This window comes from Pogoniulus pusillus, chromosome 1 (genome assembly GCF_015220805.1).
Source record: "Pogoniulus pusillus isolate bPogPus1 chromosome 1, bPogPus1.pri, whole genome shotgun sequence".
In the NCBI taxonomy this organism is placed as follows: domain Eukaryota; kingdom Metazoa; phylum Chordata; class Aves; order Piciformes; family Lybiidae; genus Pogoniulus; species Pogoniulus pusillus.
The window spans coordinates 16,502,322-16,524,633 of NC_087264.1; the positions used below are offsets into that span (position 1 = coordinate 16,502,322).

At 36.7% G+C, this 22,312-nt stretch overlaps 1 protein-coding gene across 1 annotated transcript in view; it reads left to right on the forward strand.

The window, feature by feature from the left end:
• The window catches only part of DICER1 (dicer 1, ribonuclease III), a 38,966-nt gene extending 17,127 nt beyond the window's left edge, over positions 1–21,839 (forward strand). The window contains 13 exon segments of the mRNA XM_064142298.1: positions 356–535; positions 1,306–1,519; positions 1,938–2,091; positions 3,564–3,746; positions 4,051–4,156; positions 4,252–4,427; positions 4,687–5,470; positions 6,916–7,071; positions 10,723–11,605; positions 13,239–13,507; positions 16,406–16,568; positions 16,672–16,747; positions 17,020–21,839. Coding sequence (XP_063998368.1) covers positions 356–535; positions 1,306–1,519; positions 1,938–2,091; positions 3,564–3,746; positions 4,051–4,156; positions 4,252–4,427; positions 4,687–5,470; positions 6,916–7,071; positions 10,723–11,605; positions 13,239–13,507; positions 16,406–16,568; positions 16,672–16,747; positions 17,020–17,185 — 3,510 coding nt within the window. The 3' untranslated portion in view covers positions 17,186–21,839.
• The last annotated feature ends 473 nt before the right edge of the window (positions 21,840–22,312 follow it).

Sequence of the window (22,312 nt, forward strand, 5' to 3'; positions counted from 1 at the left end):
AAACTTGTGTTTATAGTCAAATACTGTCTGTGTTTTACAGTTAGATTTACATTTCTAATACAAGATAGATACAGAAGACATTTAGGGGTGCAATGGACATTGCCTCTTGTCAATTCAGAAGATCTGCTGCCTTGATGCTACTGTTTAGCTAGATCTCTTGGTGGCCAGAACAGGCTGCTGACAAAATCTTGTGTAAGAAGAAAAAAGTCTTGATTTTTTAAAACATTTTTTTTAATTCCCCATTTTTAGCAATACCTTTTCAAATAAACAAATGAGGCATTGTTCAAAGAATAGTTTCTACATGAATTTTGCCAATTTTTATCATACTAATGTCTTGGGTTGTTTCTGTTTTTAGATTCCAGAATGTTTGAGGGATAGTTACCCCAAACCTGATCAGCCCTGTTACCTATATGTAATAGGAATGGTGTTAACGACTCCTCTACCTGATGAGCTCAACTTCAGGAGACGAAAGCTATATCCTCCTGAGGATACAACAAGGTGTTTTGGCATATTGACAGCCAAACCTATACCTCAGGTAACAAATCTTATCTCACTCTCTCATTCTCCATGCCTTACAACCTGTCGTTTTCCACTTATTCCCCACCCCAGATTGCAGTGTCAGAAATTGCCCTAAGTGCTGCTTCCATCAAGTAAATTCCAGAAAATAAGCACCAATATCCACTCAGTCTGCTTACTACTCTTTTTAATGTCTTTAGTGATAGAACAACCTATTGCCTTTTTGCCAGGCTGTTGGTTTGCAATGTACCTTTTTTTATTTTGCAGTGTCAAATTCAAAATTTGCCCTTTATTGTGAGGTATGACAGGAGTGGCATATTGGCTACAGAGACAACTTATCTATGTGAAAGCTATGGTAACAAGTCCTCTCAGAATTCATAGTCTGCAGCAGAAGAAAACCTATGTCATCTTAATTGAACCTGGCACCTCTTGCTTTGTAAAAAATTTAGTAGGCATTTACTATGGATGAGGAAATTATTTCAGGAATATTCCTGGCTTACACATTTCTTCCTGCATACAAGAGAAGACTTATATTTTCACTTGTTTTTATATAAAGAGCTGTAAAATACAAGGAGATCTATAGTAAAAAAGAATAATCAGTCATTCTGAAAGCTTTCAAAATCTTGTCTGTATCTGAAGCTTATCAAAGGTCAGAATTTGGATCCAGTTTGCTGTGGGGTCAAGCAAGCGCTCCTCAGCATTTGTATTATTCAGCTGATCCTCTGTAAAGCAATCCCACTCTAGATTGTCTCTGTATTTTTGTGGTGGTTGTTTCTTTTTTTCCCTTAGATTCCTCACTTTCCTGTGTATACTCGCTCTGGAGAGGTTACAATATCTATTGAGCTTAAGAAATCTGGTTTCACTCTGTCTCTGCAAATGCTTGAGCTGATAACACGACTGCATCAATACATTTTTTCACATATTCTTCGTCTTGAGAAACCTGCACTAGAGTTCAAACCTACAGAAGCTGATTCAGCCTATTGTGTTCTACCTCTTAATGTTGGTAAGAACAGAGCTCTTGTTTTTTAAATAATCACTTTGAATTCTTTAGCAGCACATTTGTTAATTTTATGTTGAATTTCAGGTGTTAGCTGTAGGAGCAATACCATGTATGATATCATTGAAAAAATGTCAGTTGTGCTTTTAATGCTGCTTCACAATTCCAGGTTAGTTTTAAGTTGGGGATATGAGTTATAGTAGGTTTCACCTGGCTCCGTAAATGTCAAAAATATATATATGTATATTGTCTGTGAAATTGTTTGGACTGTGGTTTTGTTTGGTTTGGGTTGTTTTGGGTTTTTTTAGATAATCAAATATGTGATTGAATAAGGAAAATGGTTTTGTTATTTACAACTTCCCAGAAAAGTTCAGCCTGGAAAATTCTCCTCTGAATAGCTGAGTTGAGCATTTTCTTTTTCCAGTTGATGACTCCAGCACTTTGGACATTGACTTTAAGTTTATGGAAGACATTGAGAAATCTGAGGCACGTACAGGCATTCCCAGTACACAATATACAAAAGAAATGCCTTTTATTTTCAAGTTAGAAGATTACCAGGATGCTGTTATCATTCCACGGTGAGTGCTGTCTACATCCTTTAGCTTCATAGCTATTTTTTATGAACACCTTTAATAGTATCAATATGAACACCTTTAAGTGTTTGAACACAATTGCTTGTCAGATATCTATGCTGTTAATCTAAATATATCTCGTGGTGTATCAAATAATTTAAAGATATTTTTCAGTCAGTAGTTACATTTGTATTGTAGGGTTTAAATGTTTAGGCCCCCAAAGATTCATTACCTTTTAGGAATGGTAGAGTTCATGACAAAGTTTATGTAGTATTCTGAATAAAGCATTGTGATTGCATCAAGAACTGGCCTGCTGGAAGGAATTTTAATTTGGCAGATTGATTTGGAGTCCAATTTTGTGTTTACTGTTTATTCACAGGAAAGGCCTGCTAAAGGAAGGTATAGTGGTAGATGGCAAAAATGAACAAGTGAAAAAGTCCAGTTGAAAAAGTCTGTTAGTAGCATTTAGAGGAGAAATTGACATAATTTTATGTACTGGATATGCAAAGATTATTCAGAATTGGTATGTCTTGTGAAGACTTAATTGTTCCCGATATGATGTTTGGCATCATGTGGAAAAAAGGAAACAGACTGACTGGCTTGTGCTTGTACCTAGTATATTGTAAACAACACTAGTGGGAAAACATGTATGGAGGATAAATGTTGTCTTCCTTCCAGTGATGATAATACTGTGCTAAAGCTGCTACTGTTGTACTGTGGTAAAAATTCCAAGCAGTGCTGGACCATCAAAATGAATAAGTATTACTTCATGTGATCAGAGCTAACACTGAAGTAGCTTATAGGTGGTATGAATTAGCACAGTTGCTGGACTTCATTGAAGCTGTTGTATTTCATCTGTCTCTGAAGATCAGGTCATAGATCCCCCCTGCTTTGCTTTGAGAATTATTAGTTGCCATCTGATACATTAAGAAATCTCAAAACTTCCAAGTACTACTTTTAAGTACTTATTTTCCATTGCATATTTATCATCCTGGTATCCAAGGTGTATAGTAGCCACAATAAAACTTTTGTAGCATTATGGCTTTAACTCTGCATTGCAATAACTGTGTTGTCTTTGAGTGGCTCGTGAGTTTGCTAAGTATTTGGGTTGCATTTTAACTTTATTTGAAGAATGACTTAAATAAAATGCTAGCTTAGTGGAGTAGTACAATGTATACAATAGAACTTCACTTCTACTGATTGTAGCATGTAGGAGACTAGAAATTATCTTGGCAGCATTACTCTTGGGGATTTCATAGGTTATAGATTAACTTTGTTCTTCCTGTAGCACAGTTCTCATTTAGTATTTGAGTTAGCTAAAGAAATAGTTCCTACAACAAAAAAAAGACCAATGGAAAACCTCAAGTGAGTTATTTTACACTTTATCACCTGACCATGTTAGATTCTGAAGAACTTAAAAGTAAAGCTTATGCTATAACATATGACCAAATATTTCACTTTGGTTGTCTTTTTTTTAGGTATCGAAATTTTGATCAGCCTCATCGATTCTATGTAGCTGATGTGTACACTGATCTTACTCCACTCAGTAAATTCCCATCCCCTGAATATGAAACTTTTGCTGAGTATTATAAAACAAAGTATAATCTTGACCTTACAAATCTCAACCAGCCGCTACTGGATGTGGACCACACATCTTCCAGGTAACAGCAGTTATATGTCTGATGTTCATAGGTTTACAGTAGTGTTTCTGGTTTTAAATTATGACATAAAACTAAGAGCTTAGGTTTTCCAAAATAATTACTGGGTGGGGTGTTTTTGAAGGGTGTTCAACTTTGGTTCCAACAACTGTAACTTGAGTCCGTTATTTCAGAGGTACCTGCTGTCACTTCGCAGTGCATTAGCATTGAATACTAAGAATAATTTGTCATGTCAGAAAATGCAGGGTTAGTAAGTTCTGTTCATTAATTAGGTACTTACATTAAAGTATTTTCATATGGATTTTAGACTTAATCTTTTGACTCCTCGCCATTTGAATCAGAAGGGAAAAGCACTTCCACTAAGCAGTGCTGAGAAGAGAAAAGCAAAATGGGAAAGTTTGCAGAATAAGCAGGTAAAATAGAATCTAATTCAAGTTACATTTCTTAAGTGATCTGATGACTACCTTTACAGGTAAAATTCTTCTATTCCCCTTCTTCGTCTCCCCAGATACTGGTTCCAGAGCTCTGTGCTATACATCCTATTCCAGCATCATTGTGGAGAAAAGCAGTTTGCCTCCCCAGCATACTGTATCGCCTGCACTGCCTTTTGACAGCAGAGGAACTAAGAGCTCAAACAGCCACTGATGCTGGTGTAGGGGTTAAATCACTTCCTGCAGATTTCAGGCATGTATTTTTCCAATATATGAATTTTTAGTATGATACCTGACTTCACTAGAGAACAAGATGGAAACTGAACTGCATAAATTTGATACCCTTTACTTTATATCAGTTTCCAGTGAAACATAGTTTAAAAAGACTTTATTGTGACTGGTGAAGTTAGATGCTGCAGTTGCTGTTCTTTTCAGAACGACATGGGGTTAAATATATACGTGCATGTGGGGTGGTCTTGTCTTGTTAACAAAATCTGCTTGTATCTTTGCAGATATCCTAACTTGGACTTTGGATGGAAAAAGTCTATTGACAGCAAATCCTTCATCTCTATTCCTAACTCCTCTTTAGTAGAGAATGAAAGTTATTGTAAGCACAGCACAATTGTAGTCCCTGAAAATGCTGCACATCAAGGTGCTAATAGAGCCTCTTCTGCAGAAAACCATGACCAAATGTCTGTGAGTTACAGAACATTGCTCAATGAGTCACCCAGTAAACTACAAATTGATGTCTCGGCAGAGCTTGCAGCAATTAATGGTGTTACTTATAATAAAAATCTTGCCAATGGCAATTGTGATTTAGTTAATAGAGACTTTTGCCAAGGAAATCAGCTGAATTACTGCAGGCAGGAAATACCTGTACAACCAACTACCTCATATCCCATTCAGAATTTATACAACATTGAGAACCAGCCCGAGCCCAGCAATGAATGTACTCTACTGAGTAATAAATACCTTGATGGAAATGCTAACAGATCTACCTCAGATGGATGCCCCGTAATGGCAGTGACCACCAGTTCTTCAAAAGCTATTAATCTTTCAAAAGACACAGCAGATTTTGAAAAGAACCCTTCCAATGGGTACTCATCAAAAACTCTTGGTCCTAATCCTGGTCTCATTCTTCAAGCTTTGACTCTTTCAAATGCTAGTGATGGATTTAATCTGGAGCGGCTAGAAATGCTTGGTGATTCATTTTTAAAGCATGCCATTACTACGTACCTGTTTTGCACTTACCCTGATGCTCATGAGGGACGGCTGTCATATATGAGAAGCAAAAAAGTGAGTAGTAACAAACAATTCAGTGATACTGTGCAGAAGGCATATTGTAACAAGCTAGAAGACTGAATTGCAACAGCTGATTTAATTTTGCAGCTTTACTGGTTATAGCATGATACATGACTAAGGAGTAACTTCATAACTAATTTACTGAAATTGTTTTCTGAAGTTCAGTTTGAAATTTTAATCAGCTGATCACCAGCATAAGAAAAAGAAAGGACAGAAATTAACTGAGCTAACAGTTCTGACTTGGTGCAGACATTTGGTAGACTGGAGGCTAGAGCTATGTTGAGTAGAAACTCTTTAATAGAGGTATTTGAATGAAAGATGGAGTCAGCAGCACAGAGCCTTGGGTTGTAGCTTTATTTGTCCTTTCCTTTGTTTCCTCAGGAAGTTATTTTCCGTACATTTTTAGCGTGATCTTACAGGAACACTGACAATCAAGAAAAAAATTCTTACAGAACCATTTTGTTTATGTTTTTTAGATTTAATCTTTTGTCTTGCCAGCATTTGAATCAGAAGGAAAAAGCATTTTTGTTACAGCAGAACTTTTGAAAGTGGTTTTTAAAGTAAATGTAAACACTAGGGAACAGAATCTTCAGTTCTACTGATGCTGTTTTAAATTCTGGGATAATCCATCATGTGGAAGTTTGGTTTGGGGGTTTTTCCCCCACATAATGTGGTAACTTGAATTAAATGTTAAAGATGTGATTGTCTACCTCCTAATAAAATACATTAGTCAGAGAATTAAATGATTGAGGAGCTTAATCTTGGAAAATAAGAAGGGATAAATAAATTGCACAGGTCAAATAAAGGAAGTGATTGACTATTCAAGTTTAAATTTCAAGGCTGTAAAAACAGAAAGTGTGTTTAAAATGAGAAATGAAGATGGGAGTTAATCATTAAAAAGCAAAAGGAAGTATGTTTTGGTATGTGAGACCTGCTTTTTTTCCCTTCCCTTTAAAATATTTAAAAGAATTTTAGAGTCTATCAAAATAACATCTGGATTATAACTTAATAAGATTTGTTATATGGAGCTGTTTAACACTTTCCACTGCTAAGGTTTAGGTCTATCTATCCAGCATAGCAACAATTTTTTATTCCAAACCAAATGTGAATGTTGATCATTAACACTAGCAGTTAATGACAATTGTACAGATTAGATTTACTATTGTTTTAAAAGTAGCAATGATTTTGCTTTGCAAGGACAATTTAGCCTGTGAGATTTCTTTAACTGAAATAGTTGCCTGGCCTTAACAAAACCTGTAGCTTGCTGTGACTTGCTTGTACTATATAAAGAATGCTGAACTCCCTTTTGAGAATTAGAGAAAATGCATAGAGGTACAAGATCTGGCTCAACATGTAAAACTGTTTTGCTCCTTTTGCATTGTGACCTGTTTTTTATGTAAGTGTATGTCTGGCAGTTTATCAGAATATTTTTCTTGAAGGTCAGCAACTGTAACTTGTATCGCCTTGGAAAAAAGAAAGGACTGCCCAGTCGTATGGTGGTATCGATTTTTGATCCCCCAGTCAATTGGCTTCCTCCTGGTTACATAGTAAACCAGGACAAGAGCAACACTGATAAGTGGGAGAAAGATGAAATGGTAAGACTTTATTTAACTATGCTGAGGAATTTCATGTATTCTCTCATCCCTGCTTCCTCCTACCTTCCAAATCTTTGGGTATGCTTTCAGTAAAAACAGTAAATCTCTTTCCTTTCTAAGACTTCACTATACCTAGTGGATTATGAGAGGAGAACTGATCTGAATAGAATATGAAGTAAGGAAATATACTAAATATCGTCCATAGTGAGTGTCTATATTAATGGAAAAGAAAGGAGAGGATCTTTTTGGCTTGTAGTTAGTGTGGTCTTGGGATCTCTTCTGAAATTTGTCAATTTGAAATGTAAATGCCATTGCTGGGTTTGCTGCAATATTTATAGGCAGAAAACTGGATTGCTTCTTAATAAGTGAGCTCACTGTTATAGAATATATGAAAAGAAGTTGCTGTTTTTCATAGGGCTGAGGCAAAATGAAGATTAGAACTGGCAAAATGAAGATTAGAAAATTAGAACTGGCTTGAGAAAGTGTTCAATATTAATTGCTGTTAGCTAAACTGTGGGTATGACTGAGAGCTACTTCTCATCCTGAGTGAAGTCCTGGCTAGACATTCCCACTGTCTGTTACCAGAAGCTTCAGAATGAAGAGATTAGCGAGGAATGATTCAAATTAGTTTTTGATTGAACTCATTGTATGTCAAGAATAGAAGTGCGTGTATAAGAAATAACATTGATCACAACAGTCACTAACATAATCCTTCAAGTTTTTCAGACTTGTTTGAGGTCAGGAGAAAGAGGTGAAGAGATTTTTTAAAATCTTTTTTCCCTATCTCCAAAGACTTAGACTGTAGAACCAGCAGAGGGCACATGAGAGGACCATTAGGTAGATGTACTGTGCAAATAAATGTTTATTGCAAAATAAACCAACCCGATTATTGTGGTTCTGTCTTGTGCCAAGATTTCATTTCAAAGAGAATTACTGGTATAACCTTCTAAAAATAATATGACACATGTGGGACAGGAGCTAATCATTGGTTTTAAAAAGCTTTCGGTTTTATGTAACTTCTCAGCTTCCTCTTTGTTAGCCACTGTTTATTTGTAAATAAGACACAATTTCAGACCAAAATGCAGACAGCAATACGATTAAGAGGTGGAGTTTTTGTACTGAGTAGATATTTTGCTTACTTGAATGTAAATTGAATTTTCATTCATGGGCTGATGGTGTGTAACTGGGGCTAGAAATCTCTTTATCATAATGACAAACAGCTGATTTGTGAAAAAGCATGAAGAAAACACTTTGGTATTTATCTGAAGCTTTTAAGAGCTCATTCAAATGATTCAGTTATTTTTTCTGATCAGCTAGCTGCCGAAATCCTTGCTATGTCTGTGTGAGATAGCTTCTTTCAGAGGCACAAACTTTTGGAAGAATGTCTAACCTATACATTTCTATAGCCATCTTTTCTACCTCTCCTCTCATTACTAAACCAAACTAAGCCTGTTTGTCTTGATAAGGAACATTGTGATTCTGTTTGATCCAGAGATTGTTTCAGGTGCTTTCTAGTGCACCTTACAACTGCCACTAATCAACACCTCTAGAGACTTGTGCGTTTGCCTCAAAGGGAGAGGTCCTTAGTGCGTCTGGTTCACAGATAGGCGAGATTAAGAGACTGAGACCTACAATATGGCATACATAGATTGAGGGCAGATAGGGGCTGTTTCACTTGATTCGAAATGGTGTTGGCTTTCAGGATCCAATCCAGGAAAGCACTTGGAATCTGCTCTTGCTCCTATCAAATTCAGTGGCAGAGTTCCTGCTGACATCAGTGATGCAGGATTGAGTCTGTGAGTAGTAGTCCTTTTGATGTTAGGTAGACTACTTGTGCATTTGGCTAATATGTTTAAGTGCTTTCCTGGATTTGGGACATGGCAAATCATACAGCATTGTGTAGCTTGAACATATCTATTCAGTTTAAAATTTACATCAGTCCTTAGTAATTTGCTTAATATGAGCAATAGAAGGTCATGATGAATCATTAGTTTAGCTGATTTGGGTATGTATATAAGTATTATAAAATCAGTGAAAACTCTAACTTTAAATTAGCTAAGACTATAAATATAGCCTCAAAAAATACTCAAGACTTTAAACAAGAATTTACACCTTTTAATTAAAAAACAATAATACAAATTGAATTATCCTATTTCATGATTTAATGCATGTGTTAATATTCAGTTTAAAAATGTACAAAAACCTATATTACAGAAGTGTTCTTTTTTTCTGTTTTTCCATTTTTAGACTTACATTTAACATCACCAGGACTTATTTATAGTGTGATTTACTGGAGAGGTTTCTTACTTGTTAAAGTTAAGAGTTATTAACTTATACTGTGATACTTACAGAGGCAGAAATTGCCCTGTATGTAATGTCTAATAAGCAGCAAGATCACTTTGTGAATCCCCAACGCATGCAGTCAAGAATGTCACCCACATAAGCACTAGATTCTGGCCAACTAGCCTAACTAGTATTACAGTATCACAGTATCACCAAGGTTGGAAGAGACCTCACAGATCATCAAGTCCAACCCTTTACCACAGAGCTCAAGGCTAGACCATGGCACCAAGTGCCACATCCAACCTTGCCTTGAACTGCCCCAGGGACGGCGACTCCACCACCTCCCCGGGCAGCCCATTCCAGTGTCCAATGACTCTCTCAGTGAAGAACTTTCTCCTCACCTCGAGCCTAAACTTCCCCTGGCGCAGCCTGAGGCTGTGTCCTCTCATTCTGGCGCTGGCCACCTGAGAGAAGAGAGCAACCTCCTCCTGGCCACAACCACCCTTCAGGTAGTTGTAGACAGCAATAAGGTCACCCCTGAGCCTCCTCTTCTCCAGACTAAACAATCCCAGCTCCCTCAGCCTCTCCTCGTAGGGCTGTGCTCAAGGCCTCTCCCCAGCCTCGTCGCCCTTCTCTGGACACGCTCAAGCATCTCAATGTCCCTCCTAAACTGAGGGGCCCAGAACTGAACACAGTACTCAAGGTGTGGTCTAACCAGTGCAGAGTACAGGGGCAGAATGACCTCCCTGCTTCTGCTGACCACACCATTCCTGGTGCAGGCCAGGATGCCAGTGGCTCTCTTGGCCACCTGGGCACACTGCTGGCTCATGTTCAGGCAGGTATCAATCAGCACCCCCAGATCCCTCTCTTTCTGGCCGCTCTCTAGCCACTCCGACCCCAGCCTGTATCTCTGCTCAGGAGTTTGATCTGTAATGTAACAACCATGCACACTGATTCACTAAACTTATTTTCTGCTAGTTTGCCAAATAGACTGAAATAATTTTGCAGCTAACTCTGTCTGAGAGCATAGATAAATGGATTTTGCTTCTTCAGGTAACGATTATGGAGAACTAGGGCAAAGCAGTTCTTAGAGTTGTTTCACTTAATGTTTTTTTTTTGTTTGTGTGTTCCAAACCTGATACTTTTGTGATTTTTGACTACAGTAACCCCACAGTTCCTATAGAATTTGCCATAGAAGGCTATAGAATCTTCAAAATTGCTATGATTTAGCAGTTATAGTAGCCTTACTTAGCTATAGAGAAGAATGAACTCCGAACTATTTGTTGTACATCTCTAGCAATTGCAGTTGTGAAATAAAAGGTTTTATTTTCCCTTTTCAATACCCTCTCTTTTTGTGTTCTTCCATAGACAAAGGAAAACTTGTTGTCTAATGGTAAAGTTGATGATTATGGTGATGATGAAGAGGATGAAAACCTAATGTGGAGGTTACCCAAGGAAGAAACAGACTTTGAAGATGATTTTCTGGAGTATGATCAGGAGCATATCAAATTCATTGATAATATGTTAATGGGATCTGGGGCTTTTGTGAAGAAAATTTCTCTTTCTCACTTTTCAACCACTGATTCAAACTATGAATGGAAAGCACCCAAAAAGTCATCCCTGGGTAATGTTCAGTTTTCAGCAGATTTTGATGATTTTGACTATAGCTCTTGGGATGCTATGTGCTATCTGGATCCCAGCAAGGCTGTTGAAGAGGATGATTTTGTAGTGGGCTTCTGGAATCCATCAGAAGAAAACTGTGGTGTTGATTCAGGAAAACAGTCTATCTCATATGACTTGCATACAGAGCAGTGTATTGCTGACAAAAGCATTGCAGACTGTGTGGAAGCCCTTTTGGGCTGCTATCTGACCAGCTGTGGTGAAAGAGCTGCTCAGCTTTTCCTGTGTTCATTGGGGCTCAAGGTGCTCCCTGTAATTAAAAAGACTGATTGGGAGGGCACTTTGTGTGCTACCGGAGAAAATTGCAACAGTGAGCAGAAGAATCTTTCCCCAAACTCTGTTTCTGCTTCTGTAGCTAATTCAGAGCCTTCTCTGTATAAAGACCTGGAGTATGGCTGTTTGAAGATTCCACCAAGGTGTATGTTTGATCACCCAGATGCTGAAAAAACCCTAAATCACCTTATTTCTGGTTTTGAAAACTTTGAGAAGAAAATAAACTACAGTTTTAAGAACAAGGCTTATCTTCTACAGGCGTTTACTCATGCCTCATACCATTATAATACTATTACTGGTAAGTAGTCTCATGTTCAGATCCTCATTTAGATGAAATAAGTTCTTGTAGAACACTGAGATATTGCAGCATACTTTGGAAGTAATGATCATGATTTGCAAGTATGTTTATCAAACTTAATCGCCATGATACTACCTTTAGACTGTACTTCTTGAGATTAAGCATAGACTATACAACTTTTGTTAGCTGAATAGTCTGTAAGATAGCAAAACATGACAAATTCCATTTCAGATTGTGAACTGGGAGGCTTAATTGAAGGCTAGGCATTTTATGAAGTAAATATTTAAAGTCAGTTTTATGCAATTAACCAAGTCAGACAAAATATTAGTTGCAGGTTAACTGCTTCATGTTTCTGTACATGATCATGTAAAAGGTTTTACAGCAGTACAAATTCCCATCACTGTAATCTTGCAATTACTTTTACTAATACTAATAAACTCAGTATTTATTAATTCTAAAACTTTAAATGCTTTTCTATGGTAATACACAGTTAAAAACAAACCATGGTAATATTCTAACCTTATTTAAAGTGAATGGCAAATTACTGTGCAGTGAGCAGTCTGGATTTTTCCTCATAGTGATATTCCAAGGACTAAGTCATGTTTTAATTACAGAAAAAAGTGATTTTGAGATGTTAGTACATTCAGAAGCTGTTCTGACCAAACACTGAGATACTCCTGCATTTTCAATTATTCTAGGTAGTATTACCCACAGAAATAGTTGATTTTAAGAAATATTTTACAGAGCATAGAGGAGGTAGATAATACGTATGTATATGAACAAACAGAAATCTTGAGGCATAGTGTTTAGGTGAAATTCCATTCTTGGTAGCACAGACTTTTAGTTCCATTTCTATTTGTCAAGAAAGACAAATATGACTTACTGGTAACTTCTAAAGAGTAGCGAACAGTTGATATACAGAAGCATCTTTTAGGTTCATTTGATACAAAAGGAACTTAGTACTAGTCATTTCACTCTCAGGTTACTTTTGTAGTAATTTTATCTTCCTTCTCTACCCACCTATTCTTGTTTGCTTTCAGGTGGGTTTTTTGCTTCAGTTTATATTCTAAAAATAGACCTCCATAGCTCCCCATTCCCATATCCCCTGTCAGTTTTCCAAACAGCAAAGGCTTGGCAATTTTGTTTTTCAGTTTAAAAGACTCATTCTGAATGGGAATCCTTGTCCATGACTTTTTGAGAAAACTGCAGCAAATGAGATGAAAAATCTCAGATTGTATGTTCCCTCTGCTTTTAAAATACATTGACTTCTGTATTAATTTTCTGGAGGTTTAATTGTTACTGTTTTCAGATCAGTGTGATGGTGGAATCTCTTGAATTGGCGCTTTGTGAAAATCTTGAGTAATAGCATTAGCTGGTTATAAATGCAAGTGTGTTGCTAGCATGACATTAACTTTTGGTTCAGAAGTGTCACATATAATGGTTTTCTGATTTATGTGTTTATGATTCAATAACAAGCTCTCTTTTAGAAAGCAGCTTGTCTTCTCTGAGCATTGGTCAGTTTGTGGAGGATACATGGTGGGATACCAGGCCTCTTTATTCAGAAAGGCCTGGAAAGAACGTGTATTAAACTTAACTGTGTTGTTGTACATTCTTTTATTTCCAATACTTTAAGATTGTTACCAGCGTTTAGAATTCCTGGGAGATGCAATTTTGGACTACCTCATAACCAAGCACCTTTATGAAGACCCAAGGCAACACTCTCCAGGAGTTCTTACTGACCTGCGATCTGCTTTAGTCAATAATACCATTTTTGCATCATTAGCTGTAAAGTATGACTACCACAAGTACTTCAAAGCTGTCTCTCCTGAACTGTTTCATGTTATTGATGACTTTGTGCAGTTTCAAATGGAAAAGAATGAAATGCAAGGAATGGATTCTGAGGTTAGTGGCAGCAAAAGAAATGTGTTCAAAATCTGGTTTGAAGCATGTTCTCTGGATTTCTTAGCATGATGTGCATTTTTGTTTGTTCTGTACATGTCAGCCAAAGAAATAGTCTTCCAGTAATAAAGCATGCAACGTACAAAGTAAAATACAATTCTCAAAGTATAAAGTCAGTAAGAACATTCAGAGAATAATGAAGCAGAAACCAGTCTGCCTCTAGGTTTTTCTGACACTTTATTTCAGTCATTATTTTGCTGTGTGGCGATGGTAAAACAACGAGGCGGGAGTCAGGGAGCCACTTAGTTTGTATTCTACACTGACTGATTGAAAGCACTCTTATAAATCATGATGAGTTACTAAGATATTCATGCAACATCATGAACAGTATTACCTTTGCACAACCTTGGGATTATTTAGTGTAGCACACTGGCAGATACTTCAGGTACTGTTTTTCTTCTGATAATTTCTGCTGGAGCAGGTATTACTGCACTGTACTCGAGTGTGTTTGACATGCTTTTAAAGGCCATATATATGCTAGCCCAAGAAGCATGATACACATCTTTCAGAGAAGCCACTTGAAAAATAGTTGAACTGAAAGTCTGCAAACACAAGTCCTATTTGTGCTATGCAGGAAAGCTCATGACAATGAACATCTATTTTCTGGAGAATGGACTAGAATTATCTCACTTGGATAAGCTGAATCAAATTCTAATCAGGGTCTTGGAAGAGATGGGGCTTTCTCATTACCCTTTCCTTAACACTGTTATCAATTAGATATCCCTAATAGTTTGTCACATGAAAAATTGTGACATCTCTCTTAGAAAATAGTCTGTCTGAGAATCCTCCAACACTATGAATGTTATCTTTGTTTTCAGTAACTCCTCCTTCTTGATAGGCAACTTAAAATTTAGCTTGGGAATCAAAATACTTCTGTTACGTCTATTTGTAGCCCTCTACACTGATTAAGGGCGTGGAACACTCTCCCTCACAGAGAAGGGCTAAGGCTGCTGGGTCTCTCTAGCTTGGAGTGGAGGAGACTTGAAGCTGTAGCTTGGAGAAGAGGAATGACCTCATTAATATCTATAAATACGTGAGGTGCAAGCATTGGGAGAACTGAGCCAGGTTCTTCTCCATGATGAACAGTGATAGGACAAATGGGTGCAAGCTGAAGCATAGGAAATTCCACACAAACATAAAGAAAAACTTTTTCACTGGGAGGTTGACAGAACTCTGAAATGGGCTGTCCAGAGAGGTTGTGAAGTCTCCTTCTCTGGAGACATCCAAAACCCACCTCGGTGTGCTCCTGAGTGACCTACTCTAGGCGGTCCTGCTCTGGCAGCGGGGTTGTGCTGAACGATTTTGAAATCCCTTCCAACCTCTAACATTGTGTCCTTCTGTCAAATTCTTACGTCTTACAGGTAGATTCAGAAAACATTGACAAATTTGTCACTGAAATTTTGATAAGTTACTTTATATCAAGATGAAACTTCTGTCTGCTTCACAATATGAGTGAAAAGGCTAAAAATTTATCTTCAGAGCTTGTAGTTGTGATTTTTAGCTTTGTGGAGTTTTTACTAGTATGCAAAAAATTTGCCTGGAAACTTCCACCAAAGTTACAAGGAAGTTGTGTGATAGCTGTTTCAAATAAAATTCTTGTTTCACTCTGCCTACGCCTGCTCCCTATCTTGGTCTGGCACTGAATTACTGAAACTCTTATTTCATCAGAATTAAAGCAAGAGTCTTTATTTCTGCAGTTCATGCCAGCTAGACTGGTTTCCATGTGTGTCTCCACATCATCTGCTTTTCTTTTTTCAGATCTCACTCCTGAAACATCTGTTGTCCCTTGCCTATAGCTCTCAGTTTTTCTCTTCTGTTATTTCAGTATAACTCAGAAGCACTTCAGTTTGCAGTTAGTATGAAATACGCTGTTTGAAATAGTTGAATTTGGTTTTTAACAGCCCAGTTCCCATTTGGTCTGACTTTGGGTTTGATTTATTTTAGGTAGAAATGTTAGGTGGGGCTAGTTTATGAAGTATTACGGTGTTCTTAAGGGGACTCAATCAGATTTTAAACTCTGTGTAAGGGCCAAGTGAATGAGAGAAGAGCTGCTAGGGGAGATGACCTACAGTACCTGTGTACTTTTCTTCAGGCAGAGGAGATTAAACATCAAAACTGGGTGTTCAGGTCTTTTGTTTGGACTTAGGTAAATGTATATTATATGTATTTGAACTACTTTGAATAGCATTAGGGTATGTGTCTGAAGATCTTGAGTCGAGTGTTTAGTTTTAATGAGGACATACTAGACTATTGTCTTACATTCAAAAATACCTAAATATGCCTGTTTACCAGTAATGTCAGTGTGAACTATCAGTTATTAATGTCTTACTTTCACTGATGCTTGTTTTGTGCTTGTCTTGTGGGGTAAATGAGGTAAGGAAAGGACTTCTATCCAGAGGCTGAAGTTACAGACCTTTAAGTCTTCTTTTAGAAGGTGTGTAATGTATGAACTTTTCCTTTGTTATGAGTTGCTTTCTAGTATTAGATAGAGCCAAGTCTGTTTCTTATTGGGAAAAACAGACTCCTGGTGAAATTCTACAGAACTATTCAGGAAAACTCACAAAGCACGTAAGGTCTCGGTACAAAATGGCATTTGGGATTTTTCCCCACATTTGAAAACTGACATATCCAGCAGTTTGGCTTCATTGGGGTATAAAAGAACAATTTGACTGTAGAAAATGTCGATGAAAACTCAAGGAAAGCAACTCAGGATAGGATGTAAGCTTACGTTTCTGAAGTTCATTATTTCAAAAGAAGCAATCATTTCTCTTTTTCTCCTCCCCTTCTCTCTCCTGCTTGCCCCCTCCTTCCCCCTCCTGGCTTCTTTTTAATTTCAAACAGCTCAGAAGATCTGAAGAAGATGAAGAAAAAGAGGAAGACATCGAAGTACCAAAGGCCATGGGGGATATATTTGAGTCCCTTGCTGGTGCCATTTATATGGATAGTGGAATGTCTTTGGAAATGGTTTGGCAAGTGTACTATCCAATGATGCGGCCATTAATAGGTATTGTCACCTTTCAGAAAAATAATGAACTGTGTGCCATGTGCTGTGAAGAGAATGCAGCTAATTGTTTTGGGGGATTTTGTTTTGTTTTTTCTTCAAATAGAAAAATTTTCTGCTAATGTGCCCCGTTCCCCAGTGCGAGAGTTGCTGGAAATGGAGCCAGAAACAGCCAAATTTAGGTAAGAATGCACTTCACTACCCACTGCCATAAAATGTTTTTCATAAACAACTGAGGATTTATAAGTGTCAGGAACTGCATTTAATTTCTTTTGCACTGAGCAGCTAGCTCGGTCATTATGTTCCCTGGTTTTGACATTCTTTGTTTTGCATAATTTGCTGAGCAAAGTAGTGGCTGCTGTCCTAACCACGTACTGCTTTAACTTCTGTAGAAGTTTCTTACTTCACATCAACTTTCCTACGCAGTAAGTAATTCTTGTGTGCATTTTTGCAGTCCTGCAGAAAGAACTTACGATGGAAAGGTGAGAGTAACAGTGGAAGTTGTAGGAAAGGGAAAGTTTAAAGGTGTCGGCAGAAGCTACAGGATTGCCAAATCTGCAGCTGCGAGAAGAGCACTACGAAGCCTCAAAGCAAACCAACCTCAGGTCCCAAACAGCTGAGACTCCTCTTAAAATACATAAAAATGGAGGAAACAAACACATACAAATAAAGCAAATTTTTTAAAATGTTGAGAGGAACAAATTGGAAGACAGAATTCAAAGTTTGTTTGATAGCAGAATAGATAAGAAAACAGTTAACATGTATACACTTTTGGAACTAATTGTAGTTATAGTTTTTTGCGCAAACACAATCTTGTCTTCTTTCCTCACTTCTGCTTTGTTTAATCACAAGAGTGCTTTAATGATGACATTTAGCAAGTGTTCAGAATAATTGTTGTCAGGTCTTTTTGGTTTACTTTTATTGTCAGTACAGCTTTGCTTAGTGTTAGAAGGCCAGGGAGCTTATGCCTAATGCAGTTGCTAGATTTATATATAGTAATCTTGAAATTCTTCAATCTGTGCACTAGTGCCAGTCATAAAGCAGTTGATAAACTGTACTGGATGATTGGGTATAAGAAAGAATAAGTGTGCCAGTATTCTTCTTTCTTTTTTTTTTCTCCCTCCTCCTCCTTTCTCTCCATGTCATCTTTTGACATTAAGATGGCATTCCCAATCATTATTGCACTTATTTGTTAGGGACAGGTTTTAACTGAAATGGCTGGCATACTGGTAGAATGAAACTTCAATTTTCTTATGCCACGCAGTCTCGCATAAAAAAAGGTTCTTGCCTTAAAAACAAATAAACCCTCATTAATACTCTTTAATTTCTGATCTTTTTTGGAACAAACTGTTTTACATTCCCTTCATTTTATTATGCATTTTACGATGATACAGCTCTATATTTACTGTACAACTCATTACCATAGCTGTGACTTATTACCGAATTATAATAGAAATTGTATTCATATGTATGTAATTAGGTTATTTTTAACAATTCTGAGGAGGTGGTTAATCTACAGGTTTTTTTTATACCATAAACAAAATACAGTCTTTGGCTAAAATTCCAATTTTTCACAAACCTGCAAGCTCAGTAGTTCCGATACTGGAAGTAATTGCACAGTGCAAACTGTCACTCTAACAAAATAACCTTAGACATATCACACCTAAAATATGCTGCAGATTTTATAGTCAATTGGTTACGTATTTAACAAACAGAGCACCTTTACACTTAGATATTTCCACGTAAATTTCTTACTGTACTTTTCAGAGTTGCATGCATATTTCACCTACCAAAGCTGTGCTGTTTAATAACATGAAAAGTTGATGTTTGAGATATAACTGCCATACTTTTGATACATCTGTGATTTAGGTCCTTAATTTAGTGAAACTAGCTCATTGGTGTTTTGGTCTACTGGGGGCAGGGGGGAAATCATACTTTTATTTTTTAGGCTTTGCCTATACTTCTTTAATTAGATTTTTTTGGTAGGCACTCTTCACTTAAATACCTCAGTTCGTTTTTCTTTTCTTTTCTTTTCTTTTAATTTCTTTTCTTTCTTTTTTTTTGTTTTTGCATGCGTTGTTTTTTTCTGTTTTGGTGCTATGTTTATATATTATGCTTGAAATTTTAATTTTTTGCACTGTAACTATAATACCTCTTAATTTACCTTTTAAAAAAAGCTGTGGGTCTCGTATTCCCACCAATATCAGTAGAGGTTTGCTGCAATTTTGCCCTGTTAATTGTGCTTGAAGTTGGAGAAAGCAGAGCAAGGTGTTTTAACGTTTTCCAGCACAATAGTTTGAACTTGATGCTGTGTCTTATGTATTAAATTACAAATAAATACTGTATTTCCTGCTTTTAAACCTTATCCCCTCCCTCACAAATGCACACTAAAACAAAACAAAAACTGTCAGCTCTGGCTTTCTTAACATAAACATAAAATAAATGCCTTAGTGACAAGGGGTAGACATTAAGCTTTTCTGAAACGCATTTTTCCAAAGTTCATGTGCTTTTTTTTATCTCAGTCATTTTTCTTCCTACAAATAGGACATTCTTGTATTTGAAAGCAGTATTGTTAGTAGTCAGACCAAGAAGTAAAATACTAGCTATCATTTAGTTGGTACATCAGTCATGGAAACAAGAGACAAGTACTAGACCTGCAATTCTCAATGTGTATAAAACAAATGCAAATGAGATGGAACAGTAAAAACATGCAGTCAGATTTTTCAAAGTAAATTGCTTTTGATTTAGGTGTTCTGGTTTTGTTTTGTTTGAAAAGAAAAACATCACCAATTTCAAGGTTTCTTCTTGGTAAGAGTGAAGTTTCTTAGAGAAAATACAAAATTCCTAATGTAAACAATTCTGTATTTCTGTCCAGACTTCAGTCAGCAGATAAAATCAGACCATCTACGAAGTCTTAAATAGTTTTAGCTGCATTGCGAAAAACTAGAATTTAAGTTAATCTTTGAACACCCAAAATTTCTTGCTGATTGTTACAAGGTTATGGATTCTCAGGGTTTTCAGGCAGCTGTTAGCAGAAAAGGCTTAGGAGTGTTTTGATGCAAAGAAAATTACCTGAACTTGCTGTGTGTTTCAGAATAGTTTAATGATCACCTTGTTACTAGATAAAGCCTATGAATTGAGAAATCTGAAATGGGTAGTGGCTGACTATAAAGTAGTTTCTGCTGCTGATGCATTTTAAAATGTGTTTTAAATGCCGTAATTTTTTCCAGTGTGACCTCATCGAAATATTTTTATCCTTTGAGATAGAAAATTCATATTAGTTTCCATGTTGTACATCTGTATGTTTTACCCTACAGTTGATACGATTTTGATATTGGACAGTGTATGCTATTAAGACCTAAATCTGATTATTTGAAGGTTGGGATAGAAGTCACTTGACATGCTATAAGCACAAGTGTAAGTGGACTGTTGCAACCCATCTTCAAAAGCAACCACACAAGCTCATCACAAACAGTGTGGGGGTTATTTGGCATGAACCTGTTTTTTTTTTTAATCTAATTCCTGTTATACTGTACTTTAAACAGTCCTCCTAACTATGCTGCGTTTTTATTTTAAAGGCTTTTTGTTTTGCGCTGTTCTGTTCATGTAGCACAAATAAGCATTGCACTTGGTACCATGCTTTACCTCATTTCAAGGAAAAAATGCGTAACAGAGAGGAAAAATGTGGTTTGGCCTTGCTGCTGTTCTGATTTACTGAATTTGAGAAAAGATAATTATAATGCCTGCAATGTGTCATTTTACTTGCACAACTTAAATAGGTCATTTGTAATGTCTGTGGCATTTTTACTGTACATGGAAAAATACAACAAAGCTGTGTAACAACTCTTGATTGTATTTTAAATGTGTTTTTTTTTCTACTATATCATTTTGCTGTTATGTGAAGTAATTAAAATTAGAATGACCTCTGACACTCCAGTAATTATCTCTGAGCGAACCAACATATGTGTGTGATGTAGTTTTTTGCAAGAAGACGGTCCCTAGTAATTTTGTCAACCTCAACTAAATCTCTGCTCGGTCTGAATCTTGAGTTTCCAGTAGTGACTTCTGAAGTGTTTGTTCAGCTTGATGCTACTGAAGTCCATACAGGAAAAGAAGCCTACTATTTTTAAGGCTCACTATGCAATCCCATGTTGTGACTGCAGAGTACAGAACTTGGACAAGAACCAATTTCCATGCTGGGGAGAAGTATAGGGGTTGCCCAGAGGTGATGTGCTAGATCATAAGCTAGTGCAGATTTATGTGGTATCATTTTAGTCAACAGAACTGCATTCTTTTACATCCCCGAATCTTGTGCTCATATCTGTGTTGCAGAGTTTGGGGCTTCCTCTTTATAAGCAAATACAAAACCATAAACTGGAAAATGGAGGTTTTATGTTACTGCATATGGCATAACTGCTACATGCATTTATCTGCATGAAGAGTGAAAATTTTGTATCACAGTCACAGCAGCACATGTAATCCCCAAATGACAAATAGCACCGTTGTCTGCTGTGATACTACACTTGTCTGACAGTATTCTGGGGTTTGTATGGTTTGGGTCAGGTTCCCAACAAAAATGTTCTCGTGGAAATCTCTGTATTTATTACATGAGTGAAGCGAGAATGATTTTGATTTTTGGTACTTTATTACTGACATTGATCTTTTCCATTTGCTCTAATTTGCAAGGAGCTATTTTCTTTACTTTCATATTAGGTTTAAAACACTACAGTTGATGACCATGGAATATAACAATCAATTGTAACTCAAATCTGAATTACGTTAGCAAATATCTAGAGGTCATTGTAGTATACTCCACTGGCAGTTAAAATTCTGTCAAATTTAACTACATTTCTGAAATAATTTTTTTTCCAATTAATTCCTTGGGATTTTACCTTGTTTTATTTCAATGGCAACCACAGACAACTTTGATTGCTTTGTAGATGCACTCAGAATTTACTGCAGCAGCAAGTTGGAGAGAAAAATGTTTGTGAACATGAATTGGAAATTGCAGGCATTTTTGTTGTAAATAGTTTGACTGAAAAGATGGGTTAAAATCAATTCGAATGAATAACGTATAATTTGATGGACAATAAAATATTTACCATCACATGCTGCAGCTGTCTTTAAGGGACATAAAATGTAATTCATTCATACTGTAATCATGCTGCAGAAGTTTGCAATCTGCACCTTATGGATCACAATTACCTTTTAATAGTTTTTTGTAATAATTGTAGCTGAGTATATCTCCAATAAAGTTATGGTCTGTTCACCTTGTATTGTCTCTTGGCTGTTTGTAGTTCCTCTTAATTTTTGTGTAAATCTAGCATTTATCAAAAAAGTACTTTTCAGTTTAAGAAGAAGAAAAGTACCCAAACATTGGTGAAAAAGTTATTTCCTGACCCTGAAGACAAGTATGCTTGTCTCTTTCCTCTGACGAATGAACTGTCTTCATAGCTGTGTGAAGACTCTTAAGGGACACTCAAGTTAAGAATGATGGTGTACATGCTACAATTGATCTCTGTGCTGACCACTATACCTGCAACATTTCTGTTGGAGCTGAGGGGCCCCAGACCACAAGAGTTCAGTAACAGAGCTGGACCTTTCAGCGTGTTTTAGCAATAGCATCTCAATATTAACTAACAGTGTCAGCATTAACAAGACTGATTTTTGAGTATTCTTCCTGTTTGTTTTCCATTACTGTTTTGCTTATGCTGAACATTTGAAAGCATGTTTATAGAGTGGTTTGA